The following is a 26660-nucleotide window of genomic DNA, read 5'->3' on the forward strand; positions in this document are numbered from 1 at the left end:
ACACTGTGTTCAGGATAAATATCTAGTAATGTTCCCGTTTGATTTATGGAAGCTGTGGAATCAGTCATTATCAGTAAGCGAGTGTGATAGTGGCTTTCATTGCAATGACCAGGATATTTTGATATCACTGCGGACGACGGAATGATGGTGGGTAGTGATGGCGAGATGAAGCCTCATGAGGCTTTGAACCATATCAGTCAATTGATTTGAGGAAGGGTTCATTTGTTGAAGCTTCATCTGCACGTGAAACCACCCGCTGATCTTGGGTACCATTACAGGCTGCTGTGTGTTCATGTGTGATCCATTCTGACATTTTGGCTCTTGGAATTGACTATGTACTACAAAAAATGTATGACCAATTAATTAATCTTAGTGTATGATAAAATATATAGATGAGAAATTGTGAATGATATGACTAGTTTCATCATGGCAGACGACAGTGAAAGTGCTTTTGAAACTAGGAAGGAGGTAGTGAGGAAGCATGCTTGTGTAACTTGGACACTAATATACAGAACAGGCAAGATTTTGATTCTTACTCAAAAATTGTTTCTCAACTATTTTTGGTTTCAGGCGATTCACAAAAAACCTAAAGCCAGCCTGTACAGTATATATTGGGGTACAATGATTTTTTCCTCTCTCAGTACTCCAAAGCACTTTCCAGCCTCTTGGTATTTGGCTTTTAAAAGGTAACGTTGGACCTCCACTGTGGAATCTCCTGTCACCTTTGGGTTTTCTGTGCGTCCTATGCACTGGTGATGAAACAGTTTGCTTCCTAAGAAGAAACCACAGATCATGTTAGTAAGTGCCTCTTCTTGGTCTCTGGTTCTATGTAGTTCTTGGCGCCCATGGTCGCTCTTCAGGTGATGGCTTCTGGATGCTCCTGGCTGTCCGAGATTGGTTTTCTCTGCTAGCCTGGCCCTGCTGGGCCCTGGTAGCCTCTCTGGGCATTGGTTTCCATCACACATGCTGTTGGTTCAGGGCTTACCAGCTCCTATCAAGTCCAATTGTTGAGAACCGTTGGGTCCCATCAGAATTTGAGGAATCTCTCTTCAGACATCACAATTACATGCCCTCCATCTTCCTTCTGCACTGTTTTCCTTTGGTGGTCTATTCTATACTGTCAGGACCTCCACTAATCTGGTGTTTTATAACATTAGGTATTAAGGTGTAAATTGTTAGAAATAATAAAACAGCTCATACCTCTTCCACTGTAACAGCGCTGCCTGTCTATCCATTACCTTGTTTGTATTTTCTCTCCCTGTCTCCCTCTGGTTTCCCCCTTAACTCACAGAGGTGCGGCACTTCCGTCTCTGGCTGACAATAGAAAACTCTAATTAAGATTGACAATTTATTTCCCAAAGAGAACCGGTGATGGTCGCATGCACGCAATAAAATATATAAAAGATTTTGCTGAAAGGGTAAAACAAGCATTGATCTCATAAACAATTGAACCCCTTTTATGGGTTTAACCTATGAGAATACAAAAAGACAAAAAAGAAAGAGAATCCATACAGACAAAAAAAAGTTTGTATGCCCATAACAAAGGCCGCAGATTAAATCGCAGATTATATGACGCAACAAAGAACCATAGATCAGAGCACAAGATGAGTGAACAAAGCACAAGGGGAGATAAAAGGAGAGTAAGTCCGTCTTTCTAGGTAGGTCGGTCATGAGACCAAAAATGACAAAAAAAAAAGCTTGTAGATTTGGGTCCAGAAATTGTCAGTAGAGATTGAAAGGTCTGATACCCATTTGACCAATGGTACGTTTATACTCTTGTCTGTCTGTATTAATATCTTATAGATGTTACATGTATGTTCATACATGTAACGGGTTCTCCTGCTCCAAAAACACCTCCAAAAACATACACCTTAGGTGAACTGATCATTCCACATTGCCCATAGGTGCGAGTGTGTGTGTGGGTAGATATTTGTCTACCAAGTGACTCCACGGTACACTGACGTCATACTCGGAGTGTCCCCTGCCTCTCACCCACATGTCAGCTGGATAGGCTTCAGCAATCCCTGAGACCTGCCAAAAGCATAACAAGTTGTAGGAAATGAATGAATGAATCAATGAATGATATACAATCCTCTGATGAAGGCTAGAAAAAAATTTTTTTATGAAAACATCTCCAAAAACATGCGCTTCAGGTTAATTGGCCAGTCCCAAATTGACCGAAGGAGTGAATGCGTGAGTGCGTGGTTGTCTATGTCTCTGTGTGGCTCTGTGGTGGACTGGTGTCACGCCCGGAGTTTCCCCCACCTCACCCCCTAAACCAGCTGGGATAGGCTCCAGCTCCCCGTGACCCACAACAGCGGATTAAGCGGTGATAAGAAAAGATGTTCTTATCAGAATAATCATAAATTATTCTGTCAGTAATTTATAATCTGCAGTTCTACTCAGTATTCGTTTTTCGAGAACAGGGTTTTTTTTAAAATTATTTTAAGGAAATTTTGTTTTCTTGCAGAAAGAAGATAATTTTTGTTGTAGCTCAAGAAAACAACCTGTTGTTTCCCTGACAACAAAACATAAATAGCATAAGACGGGAACAGATCCCTGCTAAGAATAATTATCAATCATTTCATTATGTTTGACGTAAAAAAGAAGCTCCAGTCTTCTGTGAATGTCGTCTTTATACTGTGGCTGATAACAATTTTAGCGCTTTAATATGTTAATGTTGGTAATCAATGATTCAGTATGCGTCTGACAATAGATTTAGAAAACTCATAACAGATTTTAAAGATTGGTCGGTTTCATTATACTGCATACCCCTTTATAATTGCATCAAGTTTTATTTCAATAATAAGAAGGACATAAATTGGAATCAGTGGTGCTGCATCCATGTGTTTCTGCAGCAGAAGAAGTCAATGTCTGCATCAGAATCAGATGCATGGAGGAACCCTTCGTCAGAAGTGAGCTGCTGTTCAGATATTTATAGAGCTAATTTAGCCTAAGGGGTCCCCAAGGAGTGTTTGTCCTCTCTGCTACCAGGGGAGGCCTTAACTGTAATAGTTTGATTCATTGCAGCATTAATAGCTCAGTGAGACGGAGTGCGTCACTGCAGGTGAAGAAGACAGTAAGACATGAACTATCGTCTCCCTAACTTAGTAGTTAGATAACCAAAGTAATTACGTATATTCTTATTCTGTTAAGCATACTTCTATTTAACACACAGGATTGGACCCATGTTAAAGAAAAGTTCAAATGCTTTAACTCTGAATGAAGTTACTGCCATCTGTGTCAAACTGACAATCTCTTTGAGCAAACTCAGCTAAACTACGATCCTTTTATGAAGGTGAACTCGTCGAGGCGGACCGCCTCATTCAGCTTTAAATCCTTCTGCAGTGGGATCAATTGACATGAGCAGAGTCCAGGAAATTGTTTCAGCTTGATTTAGTTGTTTTTAGCGTCCAATAACCAAAACAGGACTTTCTATGGTTGATATAAACTTTTCTTTTGTGGAGCCAGAGGCTGTGAGCTGTTCCTCGTGAGCAGTTGTGGATTTGTATTGTTGATGGTTTGGATCTTAGAGCCCGGAGCAGGAAAGTGCTTTGAATTCCAATTTTTACAGGATGAGCCATTCTTTGTGTATTATTGTGTTGTCTATTTCGAGTGAAGTGAAAGTCTGTTTGTAGTGATAACATACAGGAAGTCTGTGAGGACTGCCTCCCTGGCTGCTACTTATTGGAGGAGGCTGCTTGTGCAGAAACTCTTAACAATGCTTTAATAATTTGACCAACAACATTTAGTCATAAACTACTGGCTTCCTCACTCTGAATGGAGAGGTACAAACTGAAAAGGATGAGTTCCTCCTCTTCTCCAGTTGCACAAGGCCTTTAAAGGAGGGGAGAAACGTGAACTCATTACAGGACGGATCCGTTTTCCTGTTCATTAGATTAAACAAGCAACTGTCTCCTTCGGTTAAGTGTCCAGCAAGCGAAGGTCGGGTATCTTCATGTTGCGTTGAAGGTCGCTACACCACACCGCAGTGAGGAAACGGAGCTTGTGTTTGACTTTATAGAGAAGCCTCTGAATGTTAAGCAGGCCTCAGGTGTGAATTTAAAAACCTGACCTACGTCCATGTTTGTACACTTAACAGGGTAGACAACCTCGCAGTTTATCCCTGTATTTATCTGTCACATTAGACACAGAAAATAATGATCATATGAGAAACAAGTGGAGCAAAAGTTTCAATTTGGAAGAAAAGCCTGTATTCATTGGGGCTCGCAGGCGTAACTTTTCACATCAAGTACATGAATTCTGGATATAAATGCTAGTTTTAGGAAATTTTAAAACTTGTGTCCACAGTTAGTCCATCAATCATTTTAGTAATAACTGCTTCCTGGTTTTAAAGTTTTTTGCTTTTTCTCCGTCACTTCTAGGCACGAATCTTTAGCCTGTGGACATATTCTTTTTTTTTGTACAGCGGTCCATTGTGTGTTTTTACACCTCAAAGTGAAAACTTAATTCATTGATAGTGGTGGGACAGCCCAGACAAATACAAGCAGGCTGAACAGCTGTAGGGAAATTAAGCATGTCAGATAAAACATTTAAAATGTCCATAAAATAACTTCTGGCACGTGTCGAATGGATCACGTCAGGCTGGAGCAGCAGGATTCTGATGATCCTTATCTGTTCCCGAACATTTTGCACCCATGGATTGCAGCATCCCTCCCCTGTGGGAATGGTTGTGACTGGTCTTACTATACCATCCCTTTCCAGAGGCATCATTTGATATACATACAGTGGCAGGAAGAACCCAGGAATAACTCTTTTTGTTTATCGTGTCTTGAGGATTCTGCTTTTATTACAACAAGTGCTTTATTCTTTTGCTGGAGGCACATTTCTGACATGGGACTGTATTTTTATTTCTGTCTAGGAGGCAGATAGCTGGGAAATCATCGAGGGTCTGAAGATTGGTCAGAGCAACGTTCAGAGACCTGACAAACACGAGGGTTTTATGTTGAAGAAGCGGAAATGGCCACTGAAAGGCTGGCACAAGGTAAACTCCACAAGCAGCGTGAGACACAGAGAGCTTCTGATGCTGGAATTCACTTAGAGACAAATCAGCTCCAAGAATTTTCAACAGTTTCATGTCTAGTAAAGTGAGACTGCTTGAAAGAAGTTCTCGCACACATGCAGTATGCTTCACCCTCTGTTGGCCTCTTCCTCAAACAGGCTGGACAACCCCAGCGTGAGTGTAGCTACTGTTTTCTCAAAACCAGAAACCTTGATGTTAGCCTTGGCAGAACCGATCCAATGCCTTGTAGCTAATTATGAGATAATGACTAAGAACAGTTACATAAACAGGTCCAATGTGGTTGACTTTCAATGTCTGTTCTTCTTATTTTTTCACAAACATTATTTTTGTGCTTACTTTCTCTGCAGCGTTTTTTTGTCCTGGACAACGGTATCCTGAAGTATTCCAAGTCTCCCATTGACGTAAGCAAACGTGACTGGAACCCTCAGTCGAGGGTTGAGTCTTCAGCGCGCCGTGTCAATGTGCACAAAAGCCTAAAATTTGAAATTGAATTGTGACACGACTGAGAAAACCCAAAAATCTTCAGGCACTGCTCAGATCTTTACCCGTTCAAACATTGTTGGACATGTTTCAATCGTCAGACCCTCGTCAATTCCATTTTTATTTTAGTCAGCTCAATTGTTCATCTAATTATCAGAGTCAATTTTTCTTACATCTTTTGACCTACAATGTTCATCATATATACAAAATCAAGAGACTAAAAAGTTCCAAACACAGAATTAATAGGATTATCTCTTTGACTGACCTCAGATCCAAAAAGGAAAACTCCATGGCAGCATTGATGTTGGCCTCTCGGTCATGTCGGTCAAGAAGAGAGCTCACTGCATCGACCTGGACACCGAGGAGCACATCTATCACCTGAAGGTAAAGCTAAAACAGTCAATAATGGAATTTCAATGGTGATGAACAGGAGTTCAGTGAATGGAAGACAGACCGCCTGTCTCTCCTCAGGTCAAATCTCAAGACATTTTTGATGCTTGGGTGTCCAAGTTGCGTCATCACCGGCTTTACAGACAGAATGAGATTTTGCGATCTCCCCGGGAGGCCACCATTCGAACGTTTCCTCCACCAGCTACCACCGACTCCCCCCAGCCTGCCTCTAGTGTGGTACGTGACACCAAGGTGAGTCCCGCTGTTCCTTCCACACATCATGAACTTTTCAGTATTATTTGATCATTGGTTCATAAAATGAATGAAAACTCAACAAATTTTGTCCAACCATCATTCCAAACTCAAAAGATATTTAATTGACAATCATTAGAAAAGAAACAAGACAGTTTATTATTTCCCTTAAAAATATTCACTATTAATCACCAGAAGTTCTGCTGATTGATCATTTAAACTAAAAGCAGACTTGATGTTGATGTTGACTTTTTAAATCTAAACACACTCAAACTTGAGCTCTAAGCAGAGTTTATTGACTTTTTTAAGAGAGGTCATGGGAAATAAGAGAAGGCCCGGTTCTGTTTGTGTTGGAAACTTAGACAGTAGACTAAAATGTTATCTAGTGGAGAAGAATCACTGAAGAGTCACTGACCATTCAGTCAGACAGGATTATGTTTGCCTCGGCCCCCCTGATAGCTTTCACTTTGTGTGATGTGGCTCTTTAATTTTCTGTAATTTATCAGTTAAATTTCCACTGAATTTGGGTCTGACTGCTGACTGTTTTCGTTTTTGAGAAACTCTTGACTGAACTGTGGGTAAATGTGAGGCTGCAAGTTCTCCTGGGAGCACAGCTCAGTAGGTGATCAGTAGGATCCGGGTTCTGAGCAGCTGGCTGCAGTCTGATGAGATCTCCCCAAGGAACACATTAATTGAGAGACAAGCTTAGACGAATTGGAATGAATTGCAACGATTTTAATGATGCCTAATGTAATTTTATCATAACAAGGTCACTATATTAAAAATTCAAGCTGACAGGTGTGAAGGCCCTACAGGAATAGAAGCTACTACTGGTCCCTCAAGTGGATCACATTGGCTGTTTTTTTCACGTTTGACAGGTTATTTGTCTTTCAATGTGGTCCTGTTGGCATGGCGTTTTAGACTCACCTGCCACATCTCACCCCACAGCAGGCCAAACCAATCAGCTTGCCGTGGCAGTCTGTGGCCCCCAGTAACGGAAGCAGCAGCAGACTGCCGGCCTCCTACAGTAACGGTCAGAGCAAAGTGGCCGCTTGGCTACAGGAATCAGAGGAGATGGACAAGTGTGCAGAAGGTTAGTGTGATTTTCTTCCTTCTGCCCCCTGACAGGAGAGTTGATGCTTATAACACCTAACACTGAGTGTGTTTCACACGAGCGTGTCTTGATGTGAATTTTGTTTTCAGAGCTCGCTCGGTGTCAGTCCAACCTGACCGATCTCAGCCGGTTGCTGCAGAATCTGGAGATTCTGCAAAGGACACAGTCAGTTCCCAATTTCACAGACATGCAGGTGAAAAGCGTTGCATTCACTCTTAAAACACACAGATTCAATCCAGTAAGTGTCTCCTTTCAAGGTGTGAGTGCGAGTGTGTTCTGTATCATTCAGGTAATGAGAGAGATTTGTCTTTCTAATTCAAGAGTTTAAAGTCCCCAGCAGTCTCCTTCATTACCTGTCTAGACAGACGGGTGCGGTCATGCACCTGCCAACATCTTTAGCTTATTATTTTCTAATAAATAAAGAAAAGTGGATTGTATTTTTAATGCCACACATCCCATTTGTCTCAACATTCCGTTTGCAACTCATTGTGGGAATTTTACACATTTTGTTACCATTTCATTGCAGTTAACAAGTTGTTTTCTTTGTGTGTTTTGCTTGTTCTATTAACCACATTTTGCATATTTTGATCCATGATTTGCTGCAAAGACCAATTGTGTTGAGTTGTCAAAGAAAGAAAAGCGCTTGAATAGAAGATGGAGAACAAAAAGTGTCGGCAAAGATGCAAAATTCCAGCTTCAGGTATCCTTTTTTTTTATTTCTTCTTTGCCACATAGACAATTTTTTCCCCCCAATGCAAACAAATATGCAGTCATTCCTATATTCTCATATATCTGCAGTTGTATGTACCTTAATGTTGTAATTCAGGTCACAATGAAAAGTCAAAATTTTTCAAAATTGCAATTTACATTTTGATTTGTGTCAGATTTGACAGAATATATTCTTTATGTTAAAGTACATTATTGACGGTGTTGATCAGACAGACTGTGGTGTGATGTGTGTTTTCTCTGCGAGTCTCTTTCTCGATTTAATTAACAAGTGTGAAAAGTGAAAAGCACTCCCGCTGCTGTCTTTTTTGTTTTAAGAGCAGAGCTTTTAAAAGCTCTCATACACACATTCACAAACAGAGACAAAATTGCTTCAGCTTTTTATCAGCCCATTTTTTGTCTGCACTAAAATGAGCACTTAGCGTGTGATGTGTCATGGTCTGAGTTTGTTCCATCTTTGCTAAATAACCTTTATTTTCTGTGATTTATTAATATCTGTGCTTCCTAAAATGACTAATCGCGTATTCATTTGCTTTTTTTAACCACTGCTACTGCTGTAAGTGAATGTCCTTTAGCAGGGCTGCTTGTGGGACGAACATCACCTTTAGTCACCTTTGATTTCTTTGTTCTTGACATTGACAACTGAGAAGCCTCTTGAATTCAGGACTTCTGAATTTGTTATTTTCCTACAAATAGTTTCAGGAAAATCACGTGAATAGATGCTGATACCTGTCTTACTGTACCTACTGTACACTCATACAGGTCAAACCCTGTCGGTGATACATTACTGTACCTATCCAGTGATTGACGGGGTCCCCCCACATTTGTAATCCCCCTCCAGGTCCCTCTGTCCGCCAGTATGTCCCCGGTTCGCCTCCACTCATCCAACCCCAACCTCTGTGCCGAGCTGGTGGACTTTCAGCCCCCCGTCTCCCGGCTGACAGACGGTGTGGAGTGTACCAGCGACTACATTAAACTTCAGGAGGAATTCTGCACCATTGCACAGAAAGGTAGGCGTGCTGGGAAATTAAAAATAAATACTCTGTTTTTTAAATGTTTGATCCAGACAAGGGTTTATCCCACCTGTCACAAATGGAAATGTTATCATTGTAGTTATGGTTAAGATCTTAATAAGAAACACTTTCAAGTAACATATTTTTTTTGATACCATGACAGGCTGATTTCTTTAAAAAATAAGATAATAGTGAGCTTTAAAATTATATGACACAATTATTTATAGTTGCTGAATTCCACCCCCTTCTGAAACTCTGGTAGAATTACTGCCGAAGGTCATTCAGGATTAACCAGTTATGAGGAGAGTCATTTACATTATTGTTTATGATCATTTATCATTCATCATTTATGTAATTCATCAATCTCCAACTGTTCCTGCTTCTTATACTTCAGAATTCGCCGCCATATTTTTTTTATTTTATTTTAGTAAAATTCACCTCTTTTGGAGTGTGGTTCTGTTGATTGAATAGAACCAAAAATTTCAGAACCACATGCTGGTATTTTAATATTTGTATCCAGTTTGAAGTCATTCCGGATTAAACATTTGTATTCCTTATCCAAAACAAAATCCTTGAAATTCTCCGACTTATCTGGAGTAATTGATTATAACTGTGCTGATAGAATGCCTAGCCTAGGCCTATCTTTCTCCACTGTGATTAAACAGTGGAGAAATAAAATACAGCTCATTCTGTCCTTCCTCTCTGCAGTCCACTCTCTGCTGAAGTCGGCCTTCAACACAGTGGCCATCGAGAAAGAAAAGATCAAGCAGATTCTGTCTGACCAGGACCAGTCAGACCAGTTAGCCCAGATCAACACTCTCAGGAAGTCTCTGTCACAGGTAACAAGCTCTGACCGCTGTCCATAATGCATCCCCTATAAAGTATATCACAGTCAGTCCAACAACATAACTGTCTAAATCAGTGCAGTAATCTGAGTGATGTGTCTCCTCCGTCTTCAAACTGCAACCCGTTTTGTCGTGTCGTATCAGAAGATACGCTAACAATGTCAGATGAAACACAGTCCGCAGCTCACTCTGAGCAGCCGACGTCTGGTGTGGAGATCAGAGCGCAGACCACTGAACAGCCAACGTTCATCATCTTTTCTCATATTAATTGGCGAGATAGAAATGTGTCGTTCACTTCATTAGCTCAGCTCCTCGGGGCTGTCTCTCCACTCCAGTCATTTAATTGGGCTGGTCCTTTGCGAACGTTTGTATCATTTCAGAGCAGTATTTCTTCTTCTTTTTTGACCCTAATTGGAGCCTTGTGTGATGATGATGATGATGATGATGATGATGATGATGTTGATGATGATGTCAGTGGCACAGCTCTGTATGAAGTTAGTATAGCTACGGTTCTTATCTAAACTAGGTTAAACTTGAATGATGAATCACCGAGTGGTGTTTTGTTTCTCCTAATTTTAGGAAAGACTGAATGAATGAATGAATGAATGAATGAATGAATGCTTTTGAATGAATGAATGCTTTTATTTCGAACATGTGCGCAAAATAACAACAAAAATGAAGACAACAATAATACTAATAACACACAAAACATGCTGGAAAAGGAGTAGGATGAAGCATAAGCTTATTGAATCCCACTCCTCACAGAATAGTCATCATAGAAACTGATGCGCTTTTTTTGTCTGCTGCTGCATGACAAAATCAAAATGAGAAAATCAATCAGTGGAATACACATGTTAGCACCAATGGCTTACATTCAGGAGGTCCTGGGTTTGAGACTCAGCTTGGATTCCTTTGTGTGATCTAATTTTTGCACCAAACATATATGCACTATTGGGTTCATGCAGCAGTTTTGATTTTATTGAATCCAGATTCTTCTCTCCTGACAGTGAGAGAAGAAATCTGGTCGTACAGATTTTACACAAGTGATCCAGTCTTACCTCTGACATGTACGATTTAAGATACCTTGACGTTGTATTTTCTAGGCCCTGTCCCAAAACGCAGACCTCCGTACCCGACTCAGCCACATCCACTCTGAGTCGGCCGTGCCCGAACAAGTTGTCAGTGTGAACATTATCTCCACGCCTGACGAGGTAGGTCGCCGTGATCACACCATCACTCGATGGAAGTGTAAGACTTCAAGGCTGACCTCAGAGTCATGCGTGCCTCTTGCGTTTGTTATCCACATTATTGATTACTGTTCCATGTATTAAAGGTCTTTCCAGTACGATGTGACATGTTATCTTAAAGGATCATTATTCTTTGCACAACCTGACACCAAGGTTAAAGGACTAATTAGAAATGGATGGGAGTTCGCCATCAGGCGACGATACATATGCTGCAAAATGAACTCCATGTCATGTTCTGATGGTGTTTGTGTTTATACAGGTTTGTTGTGGTTCTTCAACCTGTCCTCACATCATCATCTTTGCATGTGTTTGCCTGCAGGTTGGGGAACAGATGGGCATCCCTCTGACTCAGCAGGCCTCTAATGAAAGCCGACTCTCAATGTCAGAGTCTGTCTCTGAATTCTTTGATGCCCAGGAGGTGCTTCTGTCTGCCAGCTCATCAGAGAACGAGGTATGACACGGGACTGGTGGAGACACAGCTTCCAGCCACGAAGAGTGTGGTTGTTGAGGAAGTGGATCAAGGAGAGGGTTAAACTAACTGTGATGCCAGAAAGCCAGATAAAACGTGATACCAGCGTGCGTTGTTAGAGTTGGTCAGTGGGTAGTGAGGGCAGCTTGAACATTAGAGACGGTGTGTGTAAAAAGAGTGAATTTACTCACAAGAATGTTATGTATGCAATTTAGGATCAGATTATTTTGCTGCCTTTTCACCTTTTACGTGAAATTGTGAACGTCTGTGCAGTAGTGTTTGCAGACGCTTAAATCTGGCATGCAAAACACAAAGTTATCACATTCTAGACAGATATTGTGATAATATCACCATCATGGATGCCATAAATGTTACTCCTCTTCTGTCTGATCCTTTTGGTTTGTGACTTTCTTCTAAGTTGATTGCACCACCTTTAACCCCCCCCCCCCCATTGCTACTCTTAAGAGCCATTAAGGATTTTTTCTCTCGAGCCCTGAACTGAACCCTGTTGAAGGACTTCTCAAGAACATCTGACATCAACCCCCTGTCTTCCTGCTCCGTTTGCGGGCCCGTTCACTGCTGTAATAGAGTCCATTATATCATTATACAGAAAGCTACTACATGCTCTCCTCTGGCTCCTCAATGGCCTCCTCGTGTCTGCTGTACATGAAATATAAAAATACTGCAGTCGTATGATTACTGCATCGGGACGGACAAGTGCTGCAATTTTCAAGCCACTGGCAAACTACAACTGCAGAGTGTGTGTGTGTGTGTGTGTGTGTGTGTGTGTGAGAGAGAGAGACAGAGAGAGAGAGAGAGAGAGAGAGAGAGAGGATGACTGTTTGTATTGTGGTCTCCTGAACTGATGCTCTGCTCTGTACCTTCTCCCCACACAGGGCTCAGACGATGAGTCATATGTCAGCGATGTTAGCGATAACATTTCAGAGGACAACGCCAGCGTGACTGATAACATCTCCAGACAAAGTAGGTCTGATTGTTGTTATGAGGCTACACCAAGCATGCATTATCTCTCTCTCACACACACACACACACACACACACACACACACACACACACACACACACACACACACACACACACACACACACACATTTTTGCCCCTTGTGGAGCTCCGCTTATCTTTGCTACTTCGTGGGACCCTCTTTGTAAAAAATCGGGCAGGCTGGAAAAAAAAATCTATTTTCCAGATATCACTTGAGTTTAACATATTTCCAAGCTTTTTGTCTCCATGTAAGTTTTTTGGTGAATTGTGGGGCCGAATTTCAAGCATTTACTACCTTAACAGTCATTTTTTACACACACACTTACACATATTTCTATATATTCTAGCTTTTATATCAAAGTGAGGCACAAGACATGTGATAAAGCAATGAATGCTTTACATTAACTCAACTTTATTAAGAAACATGAAAAAACTTGCTGTTTAATGAAATAAAAGTGGGCCTCATGTCAAGTGAACGTGCTTTCTTAGAATATAACTAAGTACCATGAATATAATCTAAGATTTAGATTATATTCTTTTATTACAAAATGAAGACACAGAGGTTTATCTTTTACCTCTGTGAACATGTACTCTGCCTCCCACCGGACTTGAAACCCCCTGTTGTCAGCGTTCACCTTCCATTTAGCCATTTTTGAGGAGGGAGTAGCTGAAAGTTAATCTCTACTCTGATGATGAATAATGAAGCCGAGGCCCGCTTGCTGCAGCGACTTTGCGGGCTACCGTTGCATTGTGGGGAATGTAGTGTTGGTGCGTGCAAAACACCAGCAGGTGGCTGTGGCCGATGCAATAGATCCATCCATCTATCCATCTATCCATCCGTCTATCGATGTCTTTAAAGGTTCTCGTGGCTTCTGATTTTCTTTGCTCCAGACACTGTGTTGCACCGGGTTAATAGCTGAAGGGGACAGAGTGTACAGTGATTGTCCTGAGGCTTTGGAGCAGGACACCAAATTGTTAAATCTCTCTTGTTAACAGTGTTATTGGTGAATTAGTCTTTATTTTAGTGGAATTTTACATTTTTTTTATACGCTCTATATAACTTATTGGGTGTACCATGTTTATTCAGCTCTGGTTAATGTCTGTGTTCTTGGGCTGAAAGTTTTTTGTTTTGTTTATTGTCTCAATAAAATAATGTTTAAATCAAAAAAAGTTTTTAGAAGTGGAAAAACTGTATGAAATTAAATTATTCTCTCACCTTTTAATGCTTTTGTGGTTTCTTAACTTTGCTATTTTGTCATGTATGATGCTTTTTTGTAGTCTTTTAAAAGAATTATTAAAATAAAGATGATTTTTTTTTTTTAGTAGTTATTAGTTCTTGTGAATTCAACCAGTCACAGATGATGTTGTACGTTGTGTGCTTTGCTAAAGAGGTGCTTTTGTCTTCCCAGTGGCCAATGGAGACTTTGCTGGCAGTGCCTTCCGGAATGGGCGGCGCACCTGCCTCCAGGCGCCTTGTCCGGACACCAGCAACATAAACCTCTGGAACATCTTGAGAAACAACATTGGGAAAGACCTTTCCAAAGTATCCATGCCGGTTGAGCTCAACGAGCCCCTGAACACCCTGCAGCGCATGTGTGAAGAGCTGGAGTACAGCGAGCTGCTGGACAAGGCTGCTGAGACCGAGGATCCCTTTGAACGCATGGTAAAGAACTGAGAACGTGGCGACCTGAGGTGACACTTAGAGATACAGCTGTCAACCTCGCGTGCCCAGTGCATGTTAATTCACTGCGTCTTCTAAATGTGGCTAATCTGAAGCAGCTAATCTGTTCATGTTGGGTTTGTTGTCTCTGACAGGTTCTTGTCGCTGCTTTTGCCATCTCAGGCTACTCGTCTACTTACTACAGAGCAGGAAGTAAGCCATTCAACCCCTTACTCGGAGAGACTTATGAATGTATTCGAGAAGACAAGGGCTTCTGGTTTATCTCTGAGCAGGTAAGTACATGCAAAGATATGGTTTTATGTTGTTCATTCTTTCAACAGAGGTCTAATCTTGGATGTAGAAGCATTTCCTTTCTTTTTCTAAACTCTTGTTTTGTGGAGCTTTCCATCGTGGCTTGGCTAATAAATCTTTTTTTCATCTCTGTAATTATGTGAGATTATCTGCATGTGATGTAGCACATTGTGGGTCGTCTGATTGGCCAGCGGTAGTGATGTGTATGGTGTATGTCAACAACGACAACAACAGCTGTCACACTGTTCATTTTTGATCTCGTCTCTAAGGTCAGCCACCACCCTCCCATCTCCGCCTGCCACTGTGAGTCAAAGAACTTCACCTTCTGGCAAGGTAGGTAACACTCCTCATTAGTGAAGGCATCTCATTATGGAGACTGTTTTAGCAGAGGATGCTGCTATTAGAGTTACTGCCTTTAGACAACCGGTTTTTGAAATCTAGCTTTTTTTTTTATTTGTGTGGAACACATTTTGAAAGTGCAGGAATTTTCTTGTGTCAGTAATTTGTCATTTCTAGTGTTTTTTACTGAATTGCATTTCAGATATGAGGTGGAAAAACAAGTTTTGGGGAAAATCGATGGAGATTTTACCAATTGGGACAGTGAACCTCATGATTCCCAGGTAACTTCCTGTGACTCTGCTTAGGGATTAAACGTCAAAAGTATGCTCATAGATGTCATCACAAAAATAAAAGCATTAAACTACCTGAGTGGTCCTCTGGTGTTATCAGTCAGCTCTGAGTGGTAAACAGCATGACAGCTAAAAGTCTGATTTTTCTAGTGGCTGCAGAGTGAATCCTAAAAATGGAGTCCATCATTTTCATCTCATCCCTACTATACATCAAATGACACGTATGAGTAATGAGAGGGTGATTCTCAGCAACCATTTCATGAATATAATGTTTACCTTAATATTTCAGTACTGCTCAGTCATTGTTTGACCTTTCAGTATAAAATAAAACTAATAATCCAATACTAATATTAATGCATTAATGGATTAATGATTTATTAATCCGGTAGAATGTTCATGACAGCTCATGTGCCTGTCTTTCAAAAGAATTTCCTTTTCTGGTGTCCTACATACAGTGAAGGTCCTGCCTGCTTTCTCTTTGCAAAGACAAATATTTATATTTACCCACATGCTCATGTGGGCCAGATGAACCTATAGGGGTTCTAACTCATGAATAATACCTTTGATAATGAGGTTTGGGGAGGAGTCAGTGCTATTTATACCACACCAAATTGTTTGCAGAAATGCTTCATATCATATAATACCTTCTTCCTCCCTGGAACAGATTGAGATGTTGTCGTTGATTGAATAATATCTATTAATCGTTCGCTTTTACCATCTTGTGTATTTCTAGGTTTGGAGATCACTACGAATGGAACAAAGTGACAACCTGTGTTCACAACATCCTCAGTGGACGGCGGTGGATCGAACACTATGGGGAGATCACCATCAGAAACCTGAAGAGCAGTGCCTGCCTCTGCAAACTTACCTTTGTTAAGGTAAAATAGTCTCAGAAATCCATCTAGGTGTGATTTAAATGTCCCACCACTGACTGACTACATCTATACGTTAATATCAGATTTGCCTCTTCATTATTATTTTTTCTTAAATGCATTAAAGGGATACTAACATCCTGGTATTTGTCTTTCAGGGAAACTACTGGAGTTCTAACGTGAATGAAGTTCAAGGATTTGTGATGGATCAAGAAGGGAAAGTGATCCACAGGCTCTTTGGGAAATGGCACGAGGGCCTTTACTGTGGCGTCCCACCTTCTGCCAAATGCATTTGGAGGCCTGGTAAGCACCTGTCCTTCATCCATGTGATAGACTTGTACCTTTGTATTGGTCCCTTGAGGTTCAGTGGATTCATCGAGGAGTTTTTGGTTGTTCTCAGTTTGAAAAACACAATTACCCATGAAATGTTTGTGAACTGAACTGACATTTTAAGGGTTTTGCTTATGCTCTTTTCTTCCTTGTCAGGATCGATGCCCACAGACTATGAGCTGTACTATGGCTTCACCAGGTTTGCTATTGAACTGAATGAACTTTGCCCAGAGTTGAAGGATGTTCTGCCCCGGACAGACGCCCGATTCAGGCCTGATCAAAGGTCCAGCATACAATCCTAGATTGCTTTGTCACAAATAAAGACTACAGCATTGGTCATGATGCTGATCATGTGTTTAATTGTGAGTTTTTGCAATGAAGGTTGTTTGGTCTGCCTGACTGGATGTGGTTTGGGGCACACAGGTATCTAGAGGAGGCCAACTTGGAGATGGCAGCTTCTGAGAAGCAGCGTATTGAAGATCTGCAAAGAACGAGGAGGAAGTGGAGAGAAGAGAATGATATCAAACAGCAGCCATGCTTCTTCAAGTGAGCACAGAATCCACTGAGATCAAAAATATGAGCACATAGTCATTGTAAAACTGTCATGTTACTGAGCTTCCTCCATTTTCCAAAAACATTTCACAAAAAAGTTTGACTTTGTCTTGTATTGTGAAAAGATCACAGCGACAAAACATGAAGACAAAAGACTTCCTCTAATCACACTCTTATGTAATATCTACCATTACTGAGTGGTAGTCAAAAGAAAAACAACGTCAAGAAATAAAATAATTTTAAAAATTCTTAAAATAATCACGAGGCAGATTATTTCTACAATTTAAATTGGAAAGTGAAATCTCACTAATTTTCAGATTTTAATCACTTAAATTACTTCACAACCTTAACAGTGACTTATTTCTGGACATTATCTCAATAGAAATTGTGTTTATATGTGGAAACTGATTTTATTTTATGCATCATTTAAACTTCCATGTATGTTTAGCAGCCTCGTTGAACTCTTCTCCATCTACTCACCATCTCTGTGCGGAGGACATTTTCCCCCACATCATTTTCAAGTTTTATTGTCACATTTCTTTTCTTCCAGGAAAGTGGTTGATGCCAATCAGAGGGAGAGGTGGGTCACCAACAATACGTACTGGGAGCTCCGCAAAAACCCCGGCTTCATAAATATGGAATACACAGTAAACCTGTGGTAGCACATGGATCAACAAGTCCCACATATCATCATCGCAGACAAGAAGATTTTACCTACGCACAACAAGGTGTTAAAAAAGAAACATATTAATGACAAAACATCCATGTGCATGGGCTACAGAGCTGAGGGATGATGCCCGACAACTCATCAAGGCTCCACACAGTCATCTATTTGTGGAAACATTTTGTAGGATCAACTTTATTATGCTTGTTGGAGTTGGGCTGGCAGGACATCACTCGTACCGCTCCTCAGTAGATCCTTCCTCAGCTCCTTTGACTTCTGTCCTTGCCTTAAAGAGACATCCATACAACGTCACATGATTTGTTTTAACGAAGCCATTTGATTTCTGGCAGCAGTTTAGATTAGACTAATCTATGAAGTAGAACTTTTGGTTACTATACTGTGCATGTTTAGAGAGCAGCTTTCACAGGCGTGTATTGACTATTGTCGAGAAGAAAAAAAAGAGGTATTTTTGTAAAATATCTTAGAAATTAGCAACAGTAGTATGTAAATTGGCAGATTTGATTTATTTTTGCCTTTTAATACTGTTGAATCTGTGCGATAGCAGTACTCTCTCTCTGGAAATAACTCCAGTAAAATCTCACAAAACTTGCATTGTGGAAATGTAGAATTCAAATGTAAGTCATGTTTTGGTGTTGCGGACATCTAGAACACATTTTCAACTTTTACAGATGTTTTCTGTCCATCTGTAAAACATCCTCCTCACAGCTGGATTTTTTTTGTTAGTAGAGGGACAATCTGAATTGCTCTAGCCCTCTTTTTCCTAAATTTAAACTTTGACATATGAAAACTACTCAGAAACATAAATACACACATAACTCCTACATATGTAGTGAACATGAGACGCACACCAGATACTATATTGTCATTTTTTATCTTAAAAAAAAAAATGTAAGAAGTAGTGACAAAATCCAATTGCTTCACCAACACTTAATTTTTTATATTGTTGTTGAAACTAAAAAAAAAAAAATCCAAAACAAAGTAAAGTAGTAACTGTTCATAAATGACCAGAATAATCAATAGTTAAACCAAATGTAGCTTGATTATGAAACACCAGAGACACCTACAGGCCATCCTACAAAAATGCACTTTGAGGAAAAGAGGAGAAATGAGGACCCCCCCCCCCATGTTTAAAATTCTAAAATCCAGTGTATATTTACAGATACAGATCAACAGCACAATAATAAAAAAAACAGCTGTGTCGGATTCCCTGGAGAATTCACTGCTATGATCCGGGCTTCTGCAAAGTAGCAGTTACTATTTGTGCTTTTAATTGCAAAGCATATTAGCTTTAATGTTTTAACCTGTTAAAGTTTTAAGATGTAGAAGAAGAAAATACACTATATGCATAAAGGTGGTGGGACATTTCTCTCTTATATCTGCAGCTTTTATGACATCTAATCTTAAATTCATTCACATTAGTTTTAACAGCTTCCTCTCCTCTGAGAAGGCTTTCTACTAAAGTTTGTAGCTCATTCATTCATCCAAAATAATACTAGTAGTATGTGTAGGGCAAGAAGACCTGGTCCAGTTCATCCCAAAGGGCTTTCTGCAGCCCATTCAAGTTTGCTTACACCAAACTCCCCAAACCATTGCTTTATTCACTTTGTTTTCTGCACCACGACAGTTATTCTGGAACAGGAGACGGTTTTCTCAAAAGTTCTCCCACCATGATGGAAGTATAGAATCATCCAAAATGTATTGGTATTCTAAAGCGTTATAATTTTATTTCACTGGTACTGGGGGCCCCTGAAAGTGTTTGGCATTAAGGTGTCCAACTACTTTTGTACATATAGTGTATGACATTGAGCATCTGATTGAACTTTAACCCACACAAGCTGTCATACACTGACTCACCTCATTCAGGACTGCAGGGTGAGAAAAAAGTAAATCTAAATATATCAAATGAAATCCATGTGACGCAAATCCATCGTGTGCGCTGGTCATATACGGTACTGTAGATGACAAACCAAAAAGTAGACCTGCTTTGCATACATATCCTTTTAATGTATTTAAGTGCTTTTAATTTAAGCCCTATGACAAACTCAAAGCTACAATTCATCAGTTTTACTTGCTGTGCCTTAATGCATTTATTAATGCCTCACAAACACACAACTGATGATGAATCCTCATGATGAGAAGGTACACCATTCATCAGCTGCACACATTTTTCAGCCTCGCCCTGCTGCAGATGATAAATTATAATCATACTTTTCAGATTTAGCTGTGGGCAAAATGACTCTGCGCAACATTTTTAAGCCAGAAGGTTAAACTATAAAAAGTTTGCAGGATTGAAGGATGTTCAGCACTGTTCTTCTACTCCCAACATGTAGTCAATACATTTCAGTTATCACTGTAAATACAGCGCATTTCAAGGATGGGTCATTATTGCACAAGTAGATCATTGTTTTTCCTCTTTCACCACTGACTCAATCAGATCGTTGAAATGAGGAAGGGAGAGACAGTGAACATAAATCACGAGCACCTCCTCATACTTTCCTCATACACCATAATACCTGCATGTCAAGAAAACTTAGCCTGCCAATGAATGTTGCAGATGCCTTACAAAAAAGAAAAATGTTGTTTCCCCCCCGATTAGACCCTCGTGTGTTTTGTTTTGGACTCATATGTATCACGAGGGACTGACTCAGCTCAGTTTCTTTTAAATGCATTTCCCTATGGGTCCTTCTGAAGTGCAATTTTACCAGAGAACATATCTTTCCATGGACACTGTACACTGCTGCTACATAGTGCTTGTTCTAATAAAACAGTCAAACTCCAGTGAGGGGTGTGTGGTTTGTGTGTCCAAAACTGGATGATGTGTTGCTGATGTTGTTGTTTGTTCTGACAGTTGTTCTTACTCCAAATTTACGTGATGTCATGAAACTCATGATGAAGAAACACATCCATATTCATCCATATAGGGATACAACCAAGGAAGAATATTTTAGATTTTGGTTTTGATAAAAATGAATTTTGGATTTTTGATGTGGAAAAGATTTTGTTGACTTCAGGTTGGAAAAAAACAAACAAAACCAAAAGTAAACCCTGCGAATAAAAAATTTGTATTAAAACAAAACAGAATATAGTGGGGAAATGGCAACCCACAAGTCACGGTAAGTGACAATAATGTAGTGTATTCTAAACCTTAATTGTTGTAAACAAGTGTAGTTTAAATACAGGACAATGTGATTCCGAAGGAAACCCATTTATGTTTGTTGTCTAATGCTAACCACCTAACACTTAACCCTGTGAGGACAATAAACAGACCCCATTAAACACAGAATCTAACACACCAACAATTGGACGTGTTTTTACCTGCTGACGCTTCTTACCGTCACCCTGAGAAGAATCGAGCTCCTCTGATGGGTGATCAGTGTTTCCTGTGGAACTCCCTAGGTACTCCAACAACTTCTGATTGAATATAAATGAATGTAACACTTTTTCAGATTTTTTTTGTGATCTTGAAATCCACGTTTCGTTTTCTTTCCTCTTTACGTTAAAACACAATGAAAATGTTCAAGGGGTATGAATGCATTTACGAGGTACTGCACATTATTTAATGTGGAGAGTTGCTGACATAATCATGAATAATTTTTAAAAGTCGTGCTCGTTTGGGATTATTTGAATAAAGGCACTGTGGCCATTTTTCTTTAAAAATTGTCTTCAGAATCTCTTGTTCTATAAAACACATTCAAAAAAAAACTTCTAAATTGTTTCAAGATATGAGTGGTGTTTTTAAATCTCATGAGTATATATTTAAAGCCAATCAATATGTGCTTTCTTGTCTCTCTATTAAGCCACACAGATCAATGAAACCAGTGCATAGTGTCATCTTTTTTTGCAGGAAAGTAGACAGATGAGGTTTTATTCATTACCCAAAAAGAGTTGCAGCACTCACTCAATATCATCTATTTATATGGATATTAATAAAAACAAGCACTTATTTACATTTCATTTTTATTTTTGTGATTCACAAAAATATTTCTGCTTTCCACAAGGAATTACTTCATACAGAATAATTTCATTTAGCATATGATACTGTGAAACCCACACTGCAAAAAAACACGAACAGGCCAGCGAAATGGGAATATAAAGTGTAGAGCTATTCAGGTGAAGACATCAGGGGTTGTAATAAGGATGACATACTGACAGATGGAAGAGGAAACAAATCAACAAATAAATCTCTCCATTAAATATTCCTTTTTAGTTTTGTTTTTTCAAACAAGAATCTGAAGTGAATTAAAATTTTAGTATCTTCTATCGCAAAATACAACTTTATTTCTGGAGGGAAAGAAATAAATGGAAAAAATATTTTAAGTCAATTTAAAAATAATCATCTGCGTCAGGAAAAAAATAAATACAAGCAACACAGAAAATTTGCAGGCAAAATTTTAAAATATAAAGGTCATGCTGCACTTCCTGTTGTTTATCCTTCTATTCTACATGTACGTTTTCTTTAACATGTTTATCCCCTCGAGTCAACAAGATGGTACAATCTGAGGATACGCTTCAGGGTGGTTTTCTAGCACCAGCACTGACGTCTGATCCACGTGATTGCTTCACGAGTTGCTTTACATATAAAAATATACTTCCTTTTGTCCACAGGCTGGAAGACTACTGGGAGGAACTGTCTACAGCGTCAATATGACCAGGTGTCAGCCGATATGTGAAAATACAGGTGGAGCTGAAGTTGACCATGGTGGTTTTACTTGATTGATGCCATGATCTTGATGTACTGGAGGGCGCTGTGTGCTGCATCGTTGTGAGCGTTGCCGCAGGAGATTCCTGTGCCGTGACACACAATGACCGGGTGTGTGGACAGCTCCACCAGGCACTGGTACTGGCCATTCACCGTCAGCTCATCTGCAAAATACAGACACACACTTTGCATCATTACACACCCAGCAAATATAAAACAAATCTGCCATCTGTGAGGATGTTCCAGTCCCCTGAAGGTTGTGATTCTTATGAATTTCATGTTCTCAAACCACATTTTTGATGGCCTTTGTGGTTAGAATGTTTCCCACAGTCACCACATCACAACAAAAACACTTCAACAAAAAACTCATTGTGTTTCATGCTCTAGTCAAAATGCATCTTGTGTTATTCACGGAAAAAAATTGTTCACCACAACTGAAAATGAAACTTGTTTCTGTAGCAACAGCCTTGAAAAAATTTACACCTCTCAAAATTGAATTAAATTCCTGCGGTGCACTGGCATTGCGCCAGGAGTTTTCCCCACCTCACGCCGTCAGTCAGCTGGGATAGGCTCCAGCTCCTCCTGAACCGCACAAGTGGATGAAGTGGTCAAGAAAGTGAATGAATGAATGAATGAAAATTAAATTTCTTTTTTTGCTCAAGTGACGGAACAAGGAGCCACGGTATCTGAATGAAAGTGTCCCGCAGCATCAAGACTGAGAGTGTCCTTTCTTACCAATATCGAAGTATGTGACTTCAAAGCCCTGCTCCTTGGCCACCTCCAGTATCATCTGAATGTAATCGCTGTTGGGAATGCTCAATGGGTTTCTCCTCAGTAGAGATATCTTCTCTGCCAATGAGTTCCTTAAATTCTCAAATCGGACACTTGGTTTAGGGGTCTGAAAAGTGTCAGATCATTGAGCAAATTATGCACCGTTCAAAAGACTTTTAAACTCCAACATAACATCACTAACTTCAGCAGTCACGTGACAAAGGTAAGAAATGTTTTCCATACCCATGTGAATTCTGAGCAGCCTGACAGACTTTGAAGTTGGGCTACTATCTTCTCTGCTGCTGCCTTTTTTGCTGCCTTTTTTGAATTTCCTACAGCTGTAAAAGCAGCAGACGTTAAGAGGAGCATGGACTAAACCAAATTTGAGTCATTTCAAAGCCTTCACACAAAAGTCTCAAAAGCACCTTTCTCCGTGAGAGACTCCAATCGACAAGTAATGGTGAATTCTCTCTTGTGTGGCGGACCAGCCTCCATCAAAACTGTGTACTCAGGAAGACGCCATCCTCTGTGCAAAGCCAACTCCTGAAATAAAAGAACAGCGAAGAACAAGAACACAGATGAAAACCTATTTTACTATTTTAGAAAATTTTAAGCTCATCCGCACACAGACAGAAACACCAACACAACGTAAAAGCAGAAAACAGTCCAGCTGTGATTTACACACCTGCAGTTTTCCCACCGAGTTGGGATTGCTGTTTGTTTCTGCTACAACACCATTACTCTCAGATTTCACTGGCATATTCCCGCTGGAAATGAGATGAAAGCATTAGTCACAGCTGCAGCAGATCGACAGTCTGTATAGGATTAAACAAACCAGTGTGATAAAAGTATTTATCATCACGGAAGGTTTTACCAAAGTCATCTTACAACCTGCCATCATTAAAACATTACTTAATTAAAAATATCTCTGAGCTACCAAAAGCCAAAGTGATTTTTACCAAAAATATGAAATTCAAATAAATTAAATTTATTATCACATTGGACAAATATTCACATTTGAGTACTTTTAGCTGAGCGAAATTTTCTTGAACATTACTTAAACAGTAAATCCATTCTCCTAGTTCTTGCCAGCTGCTAATCTTTTTCCGATAATGTCTTCAGCTCCACTCACACTGTTATAGCATCTGTCTGTAGAACTTTCAGGGCAGCCTCTGCAGCCAGATGTTTAGCAGCCTTTTTACTGGAACCTTGACCTGAAAACAAAATGCAACTAAGTCAACATCCATCCATTCATCCATCTTCTGAACTTGTTTATCCACTGTCGCGGGTCGCAGGGAGCTGGAGCCTATATAAGTTGTCTTATGTCGTGAGAGACCCCAGTGCACCGCGGAGCCACATAGAGACAGACAAACACGCACACACACTCACACCTGCAGCCAATTTTGGGACTGCAGGTGACTGCACCTGAAACACATGTTTTTGGAGGTGGGAGGAAGCCGGAGAACCCAGAGAGAACCCACGCAGACACGGGGAAAACATGCAAACTCCACACAGAGCAGGACTCGAACCCAGAACCCCCTTGCTGTGCGGAGACAACGCTACCCACTGTGCCACCGTGCTGCCCAAATCATTCCAGAATATTTTTAAAAAAAAAATCAAGATGAAAAAAAAAAAGGCGACACAAACTCAAGTCCATTGAGGTGCTGGTAGCCTAGAAAGTAAAGGTTACACGAAAAAGGCTGCTTGACAAACAAATATAAGAATGAAGCACTCTTTCTTTTCATTCAATGAGACTAATCATCACAGTGGGGGGGGGGGGGGTTGAAACTTGCCTGTGCAGCACACATCACCAATTTTCACGCTGAAGACGAAGCTGGGAAGGTGATCCTCTCCCTCGGCCTTCTCCATCACGTACACAGGCAGGCTGCCAGTTTTGGTGCCATATTCATGCAGGATTTGTATCGGTGTCTTCCTGAAGTTGGAACTCTGCACTTCATGTTTAGTCAAGCTGCATGAATTAAATGCACAAAAAATTGTGTTTGTGTCATATCAATGTGTTTGTTTAAAGGCAGTGGTTACTGTAAATGGTGCAAATCATCCAACCAGTTTACAGCAAGGAACGATTACTGCACGGGTTGTTTGACAATCAGATTGTTTTCATATTCATACATGAACAAAAACCATTCCTTAAGTTGACTATTTTTAACGTTTTACCAACATTTTGCTCGTGTTCAAAATGAAAAAAATATTAAATTTTTGTCGACCTGCTTAATAATGATGACATGTTAAAAACAAGGTCCATTAAAGTCAATAAAAATTGAACTTGGCCTTACATGCATGTACTAGTGCACCCAGTACTGTGTGTTTCTTTACTATATGAAGCACAATAATGTTTAAATTTGATTTGATTTAATCTTCCTGATAATTTTCTGCTATCATTCAATCTTAAACTTCAAATGAAATATGAACCTTGCACTTTGTGATCCACAAAAACGCCCCTGGATCAGGTCTCCTGGCTTTTTGCAGAACACACACTATTGTGGGGCCAACATTGCTGATCATCCATATCCATCCTTCACCTTCACATCAAACACATGCATTTCCTCCATCACCACTTCAACATCCAACTCCACACAACCACCTACTACCAGGTTCAGTATTAGGACGAAATAACGACAAACGTGCAAAAGCAGATATTAGACGTAAGTGTGTACACAGACCTAAATCAGAGGGCCAATTATTACAGCCTCACCTGCAGTTTCACTTACCTAAATTTCACCTTGAACTAGATCGGCAAAGACGTATTGTTATGCTAATTTCAACAAATTAGATTACCTGACCGTATTAACGCTTGAAACATGCTAATAAAACAAACTAACCTCGGTTCTTTCGCTTTCATTGCGGGTGATTGAGACATCCCTGCTGAGTTGTTGCGGTCAAATCTGAAATATTATTGATCATGTATTTGTGTTATCATGACAAACACCGCATAGAAAGTGCTCTAAGAATGTTATTAATGCGTTCTTCTAGACCGGGTGGTGAAACTATCAAATTTAGTTCAGCAACATCCGGGTCATCAGCGGGTCAAAAACCGTCCTAGTGTGGAGGTAAATTGTTTACCGCCACCTGCTGGAACGTCACCCAAGTGCAGCCTGTTGTCAGAGGCGATTGGTTTAGCAATACTAGTAGTATATGCATGAAAAGAGCTGTTTAAAATACTAAACTGTCTATCAGCATTGGTTTTATGACTTGTACAATGTCAGTTAAATAACGTACATTATGCAGAATGTTACTAACATGAATATTAGTAATATTTCCTGATGGTTTGTAACGCCGTAGGAAAAAAAGACATGTAAGATACACAGGTTGACAGCTTATTTATGTTTTAAGGAGATTTTTAGACATATAGAACAGTTGGAGAGTGAGAATGAAAAATCTACAGCCACGATAAATAATTTTTTTATTTTTGAAATGTAAATGAAATAAAAACAATATAACCAGATATGTCTTGACCTGTTCATAACTCCAAACACGGCAACATATTTTTTATAGAAACACATAGCATAATAAAAGCAATTGATGCAGAAATAATGTGAATTATTTGTG

At 39.9% G+C, this 26660-nt stretch overlaps 2 protein-coding genes across 3 annotated transcripts in view; one reads left to right on the forward strand and one right to left on the reverse strand.

The window, feature by feature from the left end:
* The window catches only part of osbpl6 (oxysterol binding protein-like 6), a 30801-nt gene extending 10400 nt beyond the window's left edge, over positions 1-20401 (forward strand). Inside the window, exons 3-23 of one of the 2 annotated variants that reach the window (XM_068329366.1) lie at positions 4883-5005; positions 5392-5445; positions 5795-5908; positions 5996-6166; positions 7115-7259; positions 7370-7473; positions 7888-7980; positions 8848-9016; positions 9728-9858; positions 10968-11075; positions 11431-11562; positions 12477-12564; positions 13993-14246; positions 14399-14536; positions 14825-14888; positions 15097-15175; positions 15918-16062; positions 16215-16359; positions 16543-16669; positions 16810-16932; positions 17489-20401. In XM_068329366.1, the coding sequence (XP_068185467.1) occupies positions 4883-5005; positions 5392-5445; positions 5795-5908; positions 5996-6166; positions 7115-7259; positions 7370-7473; positions 7888-7980; positions 8848-9016; positions 9728-9858; positions 10968-11075; positions 11431-11562; positions 12477-12564; positions 13993-14246; positions 14399-14536; positions 14825-14888; positions 15097-15175; positions 15918-16062; positions 16215-16359; positions 16543-16669; positions 16810-16932; positions 17489-17600 (2619 nt within the window). In that variant the 3' untranslated portion in view covers positions 17601-20401. The remainder of the gene's footprint in view (positions 1-4882; positions 5006-5391; positions 5446-5794; positions 5909-5995; positions 6167-7114; positions 7260-7369; positions 7474-7887; positions 7981-8847; positions 9017-9727; positions 9859-10967; positions 11076-11430; positions 11563-12476; positions 12565-13992; positions 14247-14398; positions 14537-14824; positions 14889-15096; positions 15176-15917; positions 16063-16214; positions 16360-16542; positions 16670-16809; positions 16933-17488) is intronic. The other variant, XM_068329367.1, reaches the window with a different exon arrangement.
* A 1174-nt stretch (positions 20402-21575) lies between these two features.
* On the reverse strand, positions 21576-26121 carry prkra (protein kinase, interferon-inducible double stranded RNA dependent activator). Its single transcript, XM_068329368.1, has 8 exons — positions 25934-26121; positions 24887-25062; positions 24226-24307; positions 23779-23860; positions 23519-23636; positions 23337-23431; positions 23058-23220; positions 21576-22486 (listed from the first exon to the last, which is right to left on the reverse strand). Exons 1-8 carry the CDS (start codon positions 25969-25971, stop codon positions 22329-22331), a joined length of 912 nt encoding a protein of 303 aa, XP_068185469.1. The 5' UTR covers positions 25972-26121; the 3' UTR covers positions 21576-22328.
* Between the last annotated feature and the right edge of the window lie 539 nt (positions 26122-26660).

This window comes from Antennarius striatus, chromosome 12 (assembly GCF_040054535.1).
Source record: "Antennarius striatus isolate MH-2024 chromosome 12, ASM4005453v1, whole genome shotgun sequence".
NCBI lineage: Eukaryota > Metazoa > Chordata > Actinopteri > Lophiiformes > Antennariidae > Antennarius > Antennarius striatus.